The 13,358-nt window shown below is 41.7% G+C and overlaps 1 protein-coding gene across 2 annotated transcripts; it reads right to left on the bottom strand.

Moving 5' to 3' along the window:
* Positions 1 to 1,647: 1,647 nt before the first annotated feature.
* Positions 1,648 to 13,310, bottom strand: ldlrad2 (low density lipoprotein receptor class A domain containing 2). Of its 2 annotated transcripts, none has more exons than XM_034868977.1 (5): positions 13,105 to 13,310; positions 5,498 to 5,968; positions 4,566 to 4,715; positions 4,311 to 4,448; positions 1,648 to 2,230 (listed from the first exon to the last, which is right to left on the bottom strand). In XM_034868977.1, exons 1-5 carry the CDS (start codon positions 13,190 to 13,192, stop codon positions 1,935 to 1,937), a joined length of 1,143 nt encoding a protein of 380 aa, XP_034724868.1. In that variant the 5' UTR covers positions 13,193 to 13,310; the 3' UTR covers positions 1,648 to 1,934. The 2 variants fall into 2 exon arrangements, with proteins under 2 accessions (XP_034724868.1, XP_034724867.1); XM_034868976.1 differs by having other exon boundaries at positions 4,311 to 4,451.
* Positions 13,311 to 13,358: the final 48 nt, after the last annotated feature.

Below are 13,358 nucleotides of genomic sequence, written 5' to 3' on the forward strand. Positions count from 1 at the left end.
TACAGAGCCGAGATCCTATTTTATATCTAAATGTTCAATGTTGAGGATGACTCAATTTGACTCTTGCCACCTAAAAAGAGGCAAATATTTTAATTGTCTCTATTTTTTAGGTAGGGTAGGAATTTGGCGTAAACATCAGAACTAATTTTGAACCTTTTGACCTATTTTTAGTAGAGGTCACAGAATGAATGGTGATTATTTCTCCAGTTTGCTTAATTGATTTGCCTGTCCAGTCAGAGAGACTCAGTGACTTTGTGCTCTATTGTTCAAAGTCCACATTGGCTTACATGTGGAACAGTGGACTGCTGGGAGGAGAGTGGAAAATTCAAAGGAATTTCTCCCAAGGAGAACAGCTGTTGTCCCCAGGTGGGTAACATAGTTCTGGAGCTGATTACTCAGCATGTGTCCGTGGCAAACCTTTGTTCCAAGCTGTGGACTGGAAGTGTAGTTTCACTGCACGACTAACTTGTTTCCTCTACAGCAGAGCAGAAAAGAACTTTTATATACAAACCAACATGACTAAAAACTGTTCACGCTAACAACATAACACTATCATCACAGCAGGCCAAGCATTAAAGGCTGCACTTCTCAAACGTCATAAGCAATCTCTTCAACAGAATGCTGTCATCACAACATGTAAAAGGTAACTACAAAACAGCAAAAAAAGTCATACAAAGATCCCTTAAGTCCAGTTCAGACCAAAGATTTATGACGACACAAAACATGCAAATTCTTGCAATGCGTAAGTCTGCAACAACTCTTTGTACGTTCATCCTAATTTTCAGGCTTTTTGTAGCTGGATATATCATTTGTTCCATCTAAATATGAATGTGGATAACGTTAGGGATGTTGATGCTTGCTACAATGGCATTTCTAGTGATGATTTGGCGAAAACAACGTGCTTGCAAGCACTCGTTGAAACTCCGTCTATCTGCCATTTTGACCAGTTAACAGTTTGTAACATAGAAATAAAATGGATTATGGATCATTTTACTTCTACAGTTTGACTTTACAAGATGACTTGGCTGTTGAAACTAGAGATGTTCCGATACCGATACCAGTATGGGTATCGCCTCAATAAAACGCTAGTATCGATATCGGGAAGTACTGGAGTTGATGCATTGATCTGAACCAAAGTAATAAAGCCCTTAAGAAAATCTATGTTAAAGTACTTTATTTATGTTCTTCTTCGTTATAACTGACTGACAAACTGGATACAAAAATTGTTTGAGAGTTTTACCTGAGGCAGACCAACAGCAGAGATAGAAATCACATCCATACAGGGATAGTTGTGTACAGTTCTTAAAACATAATAAAATATATGACACACTAGTATCGAATCAGTACTCGGTATCGACTGATACGCAAGTTCAGGTAACAGAATCGGTATCTGGAATAAAAAAACAGCATCGGACCATCTCTAGATGAAACAGGCAACGTCTCTTACGTTCTAATACAGCCTCTGGAGCCTGGACCAGCTGAGTCGCGGCCACACCACCAGCTGGTTTGAGTTGAGCTGAGAAGGACCAGTTCAGATCGCTGCACCTTTTCTGTCAGCGACGTTCTAAAACCGTCTTCTTGTTGCAAAACTTTGGTCTGAACTGGGCTTTAATTCTGTCTTATGAGATACGTTAATATTTTTTTTAAACAATCCATAGTTATACTGTACCCTGCTTTACGTTTTCAAAACAAAATAAACATTGCAGTCTCATCACCTGCATCATCACATTTAAAGCACACGAATCCCAGTTTCACCAAAACAGTTCAGCTCTGTTCATTCCAGCATTACGTACTGGACGGCATGAGTCCAACCTTAACTTTAAGGATTCTTGGCCATGTTGCAATGCCTAATGCAGTAACTGCTCATGTCCACTACTGATCACAGCTCAGTATCAGCATACTGTACCCACGCCCAAACTTACAGGCCTTCTGCTCTAAAGAGCTGCCGTGGTGACATTTTCCTCAGCAGTGTTGGGGGTGGCCGCTGTGCCTGTCGGGGCCCCATTGACTGGTGTGTGTGGGGTGACTTTTGCCAGTCGGTGCTCCTTGCTGTGGGTGCAGCAGAGCTGGAAGGAGGCGCAGGCTGAGTTGCAGCAGGGTAAAAAGCGACAGAAGCTGACCCGCCACAGGAACCAACCGGGTGACCAGCAGCACCAGCAGAGCACCATGCTGCCTGCTACCACACCCAGGATGATGTAGAGAACCAACAGGAACAGGGAGATGGGGGAGTCTACGGATAAGAGAGGGGGGATATTTCATTGAAGTTATAATTCATGTGGGAAACACTTACACTGTATATAGCTTATCTTATTACTAACCAAACTACTTTTGCCATTTTTAAGGTTTACGTTGACACCACAAGCTTCAACAGACAGAGGAAGGCTGCGCTCAGAACAAAAAAAGCAATTTTTGGAAGGGTTGTGCGGCGGTGGGAGTGTCACTGAAACAGCTTATTTGTGTGATGTCCTCAGGTGCTCTTTAACCCCCCCCCCCAATGTAGCACTGTTTATTTATCACTATACTATGGAAAAGACAACTATGGCATCTTATCCAGAGTCAGAACAACAACATGAATTTCATCTTTCTGTCCGATACAGATATCCAGGTCACAAACTATGCCCTCCAGCAGATCTAAATAGGACTGGGCAATATGTCATTTTCATACCGATATCAATATATTAGACGAGATATAGTCTTAGATTATAGATCTCCTAATATGACATCATTGTCCTTTCCTGGTTTTAAAGCTTGTATGTAAGTGATGTAATTTTCTTAATTTACCAGACAGCTTTTCTATTATTTGCATTTACCCACGACTTATGATTATTTATCAAAACTCTCACTGTGTTAATATTTTGTGAAAGCACCAATTGTCAACCCAACATTATCGCCGCAATGTTGACATTGACTTATATGGTCAAGAATACTGTGATATTTGGTTTTTTCCATATTGCCCAGCTCTACATCTGAATCTGTGTAATTGTCTTGACACACTGTGTATGTAGTTCATAGAGGTTGGCTGTAACAGTCATTTAAGATACTTAGTGTGCAGTAAATTACATTTTGATATGCCTGGAGCCCACTGACTGTTTAGATGGCCAGTATTTACTCACTTAGAAAAAAAGAAGTTCAACCACAGCTAAGAAGTTGAATTGAAATGGAAAACTCAGTTAAAAGAAAGAAAGTTTGCAATTTGTACAGCATGCAAATGTGAATCGCTTCTGCTGCCCTCATTTGAACAGTCAGAACAGAAGAATAGCTGTGTTCTCAGGCCAGAGTTGGCCGGGCCCTGAAAGTAATCAGAAGCTGACTGGCTGGCCCAGACAGTCTGTGTTTGCACCTGGGACCGGGGAACAGAGACAGATCACTCAAAAGGCTGCTCTCAGCCGTGAGATCCATCACCATTTATTGGTTTACGAGCCTTTAGGTGAAATTAACAACTCAATGGTCACAACCATTAGTTTCATTGTCAGTAATCAGGTCCACTTTGCATCCAAATGGGCCTTAAGTGAATAAGTTTACCAAGCCACCGACTGAAAAAACATAGGCAGAGTGCATCACACAGGATTCCTGCCGGTGGAGAGTGTTTCTACTAGTACATTACATTACATTTACTTTATATCTATTAAGCCCTATCTTGCACCCGGCGCACCGCAAAGCCCAATGCCAGTGTCTCTGCTAACTTAAGACCATCTTTGTGCCCTGGTCTTACAGGGAGGTGTGTTTGGGGTGTTGCTATCTTGAGACAGTGGAGTGTGATGGCGCCATTTACCAACAGGGACTTTAGAATTAAGACCAGGGACCTTGTTATTTTAAAAGAGCCTTAGTAATATGTGCCTATGGTCATGCACAGCGCGTGACCTCAATGCTTGTTACACACACACACACACACTCAGGGACGCACAGCAGCACAAAAACATGCAAAACATTACAAATAAAAGTATTACAATGTAAAATAGTATTGTGACATGATCTGCTCGCACGCTTTCACTTCACGCACAGGTAGATCAGTTCCTTCTCCTTAAAATCTCTCCTTCCTCCTCAGCAAATCCGCCATTATAGTAGCAATGCATCATGGTACAAACATGCCTGGCTTTTAAAGGGAATGGATGTTTTTGCATGTTACACCCAAAACACACCTATGAATTAATGAAGTCACTAAGTGCAACCTCTTTGAACCATGGGACCGGCGCACGGAGCTTTTTTTCTGACAATCAACAAGCAAAAGTGGATGTGTGCGCGCCCCACACGGACCTGTGCCAGGCACTTCATCCTAAAATAGGGCCCATTATGTCACAGTGGTCACTCACCTGTTACAGACTCATGACTAGGAGCGCTGTTTGGCATGCCACAGTTGATATGTGTAGGAATTGGCACTGTGGGTGGATTCACAAAAGGTGGGGGTGGGGTTCCAATTGGCGGCGGAGGTTGAGGAAGTAAAAGCTGACCTGCTGATGAACGACAGATATGAAGGATGTTGCAAAGAGATTTTGAGCATGCTGTAATAAAATCAAGGACTTTATCTCTTAACTTCACAAATGTCCCCTCATCATCCCTTAACTGACCTTTACAACCCGTAGTCAGGTTCTCCTCCAGGTCACTTCCATCCCCACAGTTGTCAATGCCTTTATCATCACACACCAGACTGAGAGGGATACACTTCCCATTCCTACAGGTGAAATAGGGCTCATTGCTGCACTCGGAGTGGTTAAAACCTAAAGAGGAAGATAACAATTAAGGGATAAGGGTCTGAGTTAGCCATGAACATTGTAGGGAGGTTTAACTCTCTTTGGTTGAGATTTAAAGCTATAGCTTGTAGTTTATGTCTCCCCCATGAGGAATTCTAAGTATTGACAACAAAACTGCCAGCGTGTCCACATGATACATGCCTTCCGTGATCCCGCTTATTGCTTATTCAAGTGCTTTAAACAAACAGTTTAACAGTAAAGCTCACCGAGCCATATGGTTACCTGGCTACACATGCACTTGGATAGTAGATCATTGAACATACCTTTACTTGAGTGGTTATTGTATGAGAGGGAGAATGCACTCCAAGATGTACAGTTACATAAAATTATGGTCGTTCTCCCTTATTTCCTGATTTCAGGCCATCAGAACCGTTATGCCATCAACATTCAGTGGTTTATGTATGGGTATCTCAGACACATCATCTGTAGAATGGATGGACTGTCGTCTGTGGCTACATTTACATTGCTACGTTTTGTTTTTTTTAGCAGAGTTTTGAGCCAAAAGCGGTTTCTGTGCACACAGCTGTGTTGTTAACTTTAGTAGAAGAACTAATGTGCGTTTAAACTAACATGCCCAAATCATGGCGTTAGTGTCGGTGTTGCCAAAGGTCTCCGTTTGCAGACGAGAATGCAACACAACCCCGCAGATTCCAAACCAAAACGGGTCAGAAGTCCAAGGTGTAAATGTACCAAACGATTTTTTCAAAACCAAAACGTGGAAATATCAATGTAGCCTGTATCCTTCTTACCCAGTCTGAAGGAAGTGAAGTCCCCCACAAAGTCGACTCTGGGCTGTGTTCCCCGGGTCACCAGCCTCAGGGTCAGGTAGTTTCCTGTGGACAACACTGGCCGGGGCGGACTCTTCCCACAAAGAGGAGGCCCGAGGGGCGGCGAGCTTCTGTCCCATCCGTCATAGAACTGAACATATGAGCCGGCATGACACGGGTCCCCCGAGCTCTCACCGGAAGTGGGCTCCAGTCTGGGGTTGAGAGGGGACTCTGGGAAGAGGGGAGCCGGACTCAGGGGGGCCACTCGTAGCAAACTGTAGACCAGGAAGAAGCGGTAGTGGAATTGGACCTTGTCTTTAGGGGAGCTGGCTTGCATGGTGAGGTGGCAGTCAGTCCCCATGGTCACAAAGTAGTACTTCTTGGATTCCTGGTGTGAGTTGACGATCATGCCGTCACCCCGGATCGTCTGGCCACAGAAGTCCACCAAGTTCACTGACAAGAGAGAGACAGAATCCTCAGAGACAACATGAAACATGGAGCATTTCTGTGAGGAGAACTAGAGATGGTCCAACACAATTTATTTGGTCTTTATTCAAAAACCCAAACTTGAGTATTGGCCAATACTGAGCACTGATCCAATACTATCCCTGTATGAATGTTATATGATTGCTATCTTTGTTGTGTGGCCTGGCTTGGGTAAACTATTTGGGACACATGAACAAAAAAAAAAAAAAAGTAGATTTTCTTCAGGGCTAAATAATGTGATAAACTCCAGTACTCGCTGATACCGATACCAGTATTTTAGGCAGTATCTGAGGCTTTTCCTCTAGTGGTATTGTTATCTCTAATGATAATGGACGACTGTGTTTAACTTTTTAAAAATACTTTATGACATAGCAGACAAAAAAGCTTTGGCAACCATGCCAACCCAGCTCAGGGCTGTTGTACAGTGTTAGTGTGTGAGTGTAAGACTACTCATTGGTAGGGGCACACAAGACATTAATGAATGGGAAAAACAATATATGATTCTCTATGAAACAACATCACATCTACATTAATATTATTTATTATTATTTTAACTCCACAAGAGTGTATCTTTATATGTTTTGGTTCTGGTTGAAAGTTCTCTATTATTCTAGCCTGGTCTTACCAGACTCTGGCCCATTAGCCTGGTCCTACCAGACTCTGGCCCATTAGCCTGGTCCTACCAGACTCTGGCCCATTAGCCTGGTCCTACCAGACTCTGGCCCATTTGCCTGGTCCTACCAGACTCTGGGTCCATTAGCCTGGTCCTACCAGACTATGGGACATTAGCCTGGTCCTACCAGACTCTGGGTCCATTAGCCGGGTCCTACCAGACTCTGGGTCCATTTGCCTGATCCTACCAGACTCTGGGACATTAGCCTGGTCCTACCAGACTCTGGGACATTAGCCTGGCCCATTGACCAGTGTTAACTTTCTTGAAGGCGGGTACTCTGTTTCGTTTAAAACTATTGGATCCGCCCAGAGCCACTCTGGATCTGCCATAACCAGTCTCTAATGTATGGTTGTGACGTCAGCTTAGCATCACTAGCGTTAGCCTTAGCTAACTCCTTCACCACCACTAGTGAGCTCCAAAATATAAAAGTTTTCCTGAACCCCATAGGGAGGAGGGCCACACCATCATGGCCCACTTACTGAAGGTTACCAAACCTCAATGTCATTGTTCTCAGCCACTCCTTCTGGATATATACAGTATAAACTGTACATAAATATTTGGCTGGAGAAAATTCTTGAAAAAAATTCGCAAATATGAAGTAATGAAGGAAAATGGAAATTGAGTGCAAGTACGTTGGAAGGTGGAGCCAGGCTACTATTATTCTAACCACTGTCTGTTTCCTTGATGATGAATGTCATATCAATCTTAAGTGGATACGTTATTGTTTCTGTTTTTATTTTAATGGTAAAGGAAGGGTTCACTATATTTCAGGTCTGTCTGTTTGTTACCAACCCTCAACTGCAGAGTTTGTTTGTTTAAGCCGCACCAGAGTTTAGATCAGCTTTCAAACCAACCAGCCTATCTGACTAAAAGCGCCGGGGTTTATTTTAAACGGACCAAATGAAGTAGGTGTGAAAGCATCCTAAAGCCGGCCCAGTGGCCCTTGACTTAGTACTTCTTAGATATACTATGACCTCGAAGGCTGACAAGTCTCACAGCTGAGCAGAAAACTTCAGTATAGCCATAGAGAAAGCTGGGAGTTGTTTTGCCATACAGAGTTTCTCTTCCACACGCTCAAACACACCTGTGGTGCTAAATCAGTCATGTGATCAGCGCGGGATGGTTTGAGAAGCAGCTCACTGCTCATTAGGGCGCTCAATATGAGGACAATATACGAAATGCCAAAACATTGTTTAATATCGCGATTACAGTGTTACTTGTGAGAAATAAACTATTTACTAATATGTACTCAGTTCTGCATTTCTGCTGCTTTCAGTATTCTGCTAAAATACAACACAGTGACTACATTTTACATGCACATAATATTCTGGTTTTTGCCCTTATTCCAAAAAAGACAATATTCCGGCTAAGATGTTTACATGGCTAATGAAGGTGAATTTTCCACTAATGTTCCCGTTTACATGGAACCGTGCAAAATACAATTTGTTCAAAGTATACCAGTGTTGGAGGACCTGTTGGACCGTGCAAACACAGCCTCCCTCTTTTGTTCCTTCAACCAGCATCTTGAAAGGGTCGGCGTGGCGATGTTTGTGCAGAGCCAAAAACCTGTGATATCCAAGGCTTTGATAATGTAGCTAGATGAAAGTAACTGTAGTGTTTCTCCTTCTTATCGGGGTCTGCAGCCTTGCAAACTGTTGGCCAGGTGGTTTGTGTACAGTAACCATAGCAACGCACAGATCTGACCATTAGCTGTCTACAGGCAAGAGGCCGTAAACTGGGTGTGAACTGCAGTAAAAACCCTGATTAAGATGCACACTGAATGCGCTGTATAGATGTCCACAGAGTACCTCTTAAACCTGAATAATATCGGAACATCCCACTTCTTAATCACAAAACGCTGAATATCCAACCGGTATATGCTGTTTACGTAATCCGTTTAAAATTTGGAACACTGTCAAATTGGGAATAAGAGTGAAATATTGGTGTGCATGTAAATGCACTCATTGCTTGTAGAAGAAATTCATTCCAAAATTATTTTATTGAACAAATTGAGCATTGAATTGAATATAAAAGGCAGCACTAAAATGAACAACAGTTACAGTATCTATTGCAATATGTTGCAGCGTTTGACAAATCTGTGTATTGATATTGATATTGATATTGCAATGACTATACAAATACCATTTATGTACAGCCCTACTGCTCATCCACAGGCAGTACCAGGCCAGATGGCTCGGCAGATCCGGGTGCCCCCACCCACCCACCCACCCATCGCCCACTGCCCCCGGCCTCTGGGCCGCAGGCCAAATAATGAGAAAATTTACGACCACCCCTGGAGTTTATTAGCTCTGTTTCCGTGGGAGACAACTAGATCCTCCCGCACTCACCTCCAGGAATGTCCCAAAGCCAGGGAGCCCCTGTTGGTGGGAAACAGCTCATCCCCTTTTGCACCACACAAGTAAATACAAAGCTACAGGGGACACTGTCCCCAGTAAAGATTTTTGCAGGCTGAAAATCCAACTCTTTTAAAAATGCTATCATTGTAAATGGAGTCCATTTCAGAAAGATACCCGAGGGCGGGTGAGGGTCAAGTCCTGGGTGACACATGGGAGACAGCATTGTGTGGAAAAGGGCAGCAGCTCACTGTCCATCCATTCTAACACTGGTGACTCAACACATTATATCACTTTACACTTAAAAGAGTAGTGGAGTTCAATGTTTCTGTACGCCTTACCAACTTTATATTAAACCAGTACATTCATGTTGATCACTGCACTGTTTATAGTGATCAACATGAATATACTGGTCCAATGGGGCCAAAGCAGGGCTGGGCAATATAGAAAACTAATTTGATCTGATCTGATCTGATTTGATCATATCTTATGCAATTTTATAATCACAATCTTTATAAATAAAATAAAAAGGGTTTTTATTTATTTCTTCTTATATTTAAGTATTTTTTGGTTTTCAGGTGTCATAAGTCTGTTTCCTCACTTATGATGGCATTTCCTCAGCTTGGTTCCTGTTTTTAATGAATTCATTTTTGTCGATTTATGGGTTTTTTTGCGTTATGTGTAGATGTGTGTGTGTGTGTGTGTGGGGGGGGGGGGGTTGTTTAAAGTAAGGCTGGGCAAAATCGAGAAAGTCAAATATCACAATATTTTTGACAAATACCTCAATATCGATACCGCAACGATATTGTAGTGTTGACAGTTGGTGCTTTCACAAAACATTTACACAATGAGGTTATTGATAAATAATCATCAGTAATGTGGATATAATGACTAAGTGGGTAAAGGCAAATAATAGAACAGTAACAACAGTCTGGTAAGAGCAGAAAAGGACATCAGTTTACTGTAATGCAGCCTTTAAAACCAGGAAAAGACAACACTTATGCCAAATTACCACATCCATTTTAGGCTTTATTTGGTAGGACAATTGAGGATATGAAAGGGGAGAAAGAGGGGGAGTGACATGCAGCAAAGGGCCGCAGGCCGGATTTTAACCCTGGCCTGCTGCGTCGAGGAGTAAACCTCTATAGATGGGCACACGCTGTACCAACTGAGCTATCTGGGTGGCCTACCATATCCAAGTCTAAGACGACATCTTGTCTCATATCACAATATCGATATAATATTTATATATTGCCCAGCTCTAGTATGGAGCACTTGTGTGTGCTACATTTACATGTATGAAAGTGCTATGTAAATAAAGTCTGATTGATTGATTGAAAGCAAAAGACTGGAATGTGTGTGTTATGATGTACGTAGTGTTCTTTTTATGTTTTTGTTTCAGGAAGCTTCCGATAAACTAACTCGTCTGATCCAATTCGTGGCGCCCGCCTCACACTCTCTCTCTCAGCCAGCACACTGTGCAGCTCTCTACGCCACTTTCTCGTATTTCACTATACACAATAAACTTAATTTTAACGTTTTCTCCTTTGTGTTGCTACCCCCTGAGATGGGCTGTCACAATTTAGCTTGAAAATTTTTAAAACAAATGGATTGCATCTATTACACAGATGCAACATTTAAAAACAAACAAAATCCTAACATATAGCACCACTAAATGATTTGCAACATTGGCCACAATGGTCTAATACAAGGAAGGTATTAACATGACAGCTACCTCAACATAAACACAACAGTAACTCTGGGATGGTCCACACGTTTCGGTTATTTCACTGTATGTGTTGTCATGTTACCCAGACTTACTGTATGGTATCCACTTTAATTAAACTCAAATCTTTAGTTTATTATTTACTTAGTAATCAATAACTTTTACATCATTTGATCAAATAACCATAGCAATACAATACTACAACACATTCTCATTCCCATCTCGTGAATATGGACGTTTGGTCGTCTCCTTTAGTGTCATATAACACGCGCTTGGTCGTCTTCTTTAGTGTTATATAACACGCTAGGTTGTCTCCTTTAGAGAAATGCGCTTATAAATCACGCGCTTGATCGTCTCCTTTAGGTCATATAACACACACTTTGTTGTCTCCTTTAGCGTCATACAACACACGCTTGGTTGTCTCCTTTAGTGTCATATAACACACACTTGGTCGTCTCCTTTAGGTCATGTAACACACACTTTGTCGTCTCCTTTAGCGTCATATAACACACACTTTGTCGTCTCCTTTAGCGTCATATAACACGTGCTTGGTTGTCTCCTTTAGCGTCATATAACACACGCTTGGTCGTCTCCTTTAGCGTCATATAACACACGCCTGGTTGTCTCCTTTAGCGTCATATAACACACACTTTGTCGTCTCCTTTAGCATCATATAACACACCCTTGGTCGTCTCCTTTAGCGTCATATAACACACACTTTGTTGTCTCCTTTAGCGTCATATAACACACACTTGGTCGTCTCCTTTTGCGTCATATAACACGCGTTTGGTCGTCTCCTTTAGGTCAAAAATATTGTTTAAATATCATATAGACAAATATCTTTTGTATTTCAAGTTTTCTGAAATGTAATGTTTAAATATGGAAATGATGCATTATCTTGTAAAATTACTCATGACTGATTACTGATGACTTGGGGTATGTAAGTGCTGCAGAAGAGGAGATTTTTTGAGTGAGTCTGAGTAAAACTCATTTTGATTAAACAGCCTTGATAGATATGGATTATAAAATCCCACACATTTTTCACGACATTACAGGTGATCGGGGGAACATTTTAACTGACAGATATCAACCTGACACTTCTCAAATGTTTTTGGAGTTTTCTGGAGTGCTGTTTAAATATGCAAAAGAGGCATTATCTAATGCTAAATTCTAGTGAATTTAACCCTTGTGTTGTCTTCCCGTCAACCTTGAAACACTATTATTGCTTTTTACGAAATTTTTGTCACTTTTTCAATGTTGTGGGTGCTTTATTTGGATGTTTTTTCCAATTTTTTTTGATATTTCTAATGTTGACATTTTCAGCGCTGGTTTCGAAGGCCCATGTTTTGTTATAAAAAAACTGAAAACGTGTCAAATTTGACCCAAGAACAACATGAGGGTTTAAAGAAATTTGCAGGTGCAAATAGACAGATGTATGAAAATAACCACAGAAATGTGTATTTTGGATGTGTTTTTCCCAATAGTCTGAAAGAAGACATGCTACAGAAGCAAATAGCCCAAAAACACATTTATTGAAAAATTGTGGTTTGGCCTGGAGCGTCTCCCCTTAAACCCCATTATCACAAAACAATACTTACATAATTAGACCATAATGAGTACGATGTTTGGAATAAAGCGGTTGGCATGCGTCTTGAGCTGTATTTCAAATTACATACACAACAATACTTTTGTCACTCGCGGGCACTACTACTTTTGTTAACACTAACTTCTTAATTTCAGGTTTACAGTTATTTGTGGAATTTATGGAAATTTAACCCAATTTTTTGGAAATTAGACCTAATGTTTGAGTTATTTTATTACTAAAATTACTAAAATTAAAGGAATGTATGTTGATGGATTATCACTGACTGGATTATGTCAATTTTACACAGTACTGTTGTAAAACCACTTCAATTCTTTTTCAAATGCTATAAAACTGAATAAGACGCCCCAAAATCAATGAAAGTAGAGATTTGTACTTGCCACAGAGCGTTGTGTGGAATCGATCATGTTATTTTGGGTAATTAAACAGAACATTGATATAGGAAAACGGGACAATTTGACCCGAGGACAACATCACCTGGGATAAACTCAGAACTCAAATACATGTGGCATTAATTCTCTTCCGTACAATATCCAATTGTCACAACATTCACTATTTTTTCTTCTTCTTCAGATTATGGTCCACGGTTAAACTTTGAGTCAAGAAACAGGAATAGAAGATACACTTTGCACTTTACAATAACTCCAGCACACTCATCGCATTCCCAGCGCTCCGCGCACCCCAAAGGGACCTGCGCGCACTGGTCCCGATCCAAACGCCATTAGCAGTGAGAGGCTGAAGTCTTACCGGTCTCAATGGCCGAGCTGTGCAGAGTCATGAGGCAGAGCAGGAGGAGCAGCCTGAGCCAGCAGCTCTCCACCTCAACCTCCATCATCCACACCGACAGACGGGAGACTCACAGCGGAGACAGCCAGCAGTGTCCGGCCGCTCTGCCCTCCATTCCAAACTCTCGCTGCCTGGCTTTTATCCCTCCCGTTCCCGTCCAGTTATCTCCATGACAACAACCAACCAATTAGCTGTCAAGCCTTCAGGAAAAGGCT

This window comes from Etheostoma cragini, chromosome 4 (genome assembly GCF_013103735.1).
Source record: "Etheostoma cragini isolate CJK2018 chromosome 4, CSU_Ecrag_1.0, whole genome shotgun sequence".
NCBI lineage: Eukaryota > Metazoa > Chordata > Actinopteri > Perciformes > Percidae > Etheostoma > Etheostoma cragini.

What these genes read in the sequence shown, in the direction of transcription:
- ldlrad2 (XM_034868976.1), bottom strand. Translation starts at nt 13,192, where the DNA reads ATGATGGAGGTTGAGGTGGAGAGCTGCTGGCTCAGGCTGCTCCTCCTG. An exon ending in CTTCACTTCCTTCAGACTGG is followed by an intron (nt 4,716 to 5,497) that starts GTAAGAAGGATA and finishes CTTCCTCTTTAG; the next exon opens with GTTTTAACCACTCCGAGTGC. An exon ending in TAGTCATGAGTCTGTAACAG is followed by an intron (nt 2,231 to 4,310) that starts GTGAGTGACCAC and finishes TCTTATCCGTAG; the next exon opens with ACTCCCCCATCTCCCTGTTC.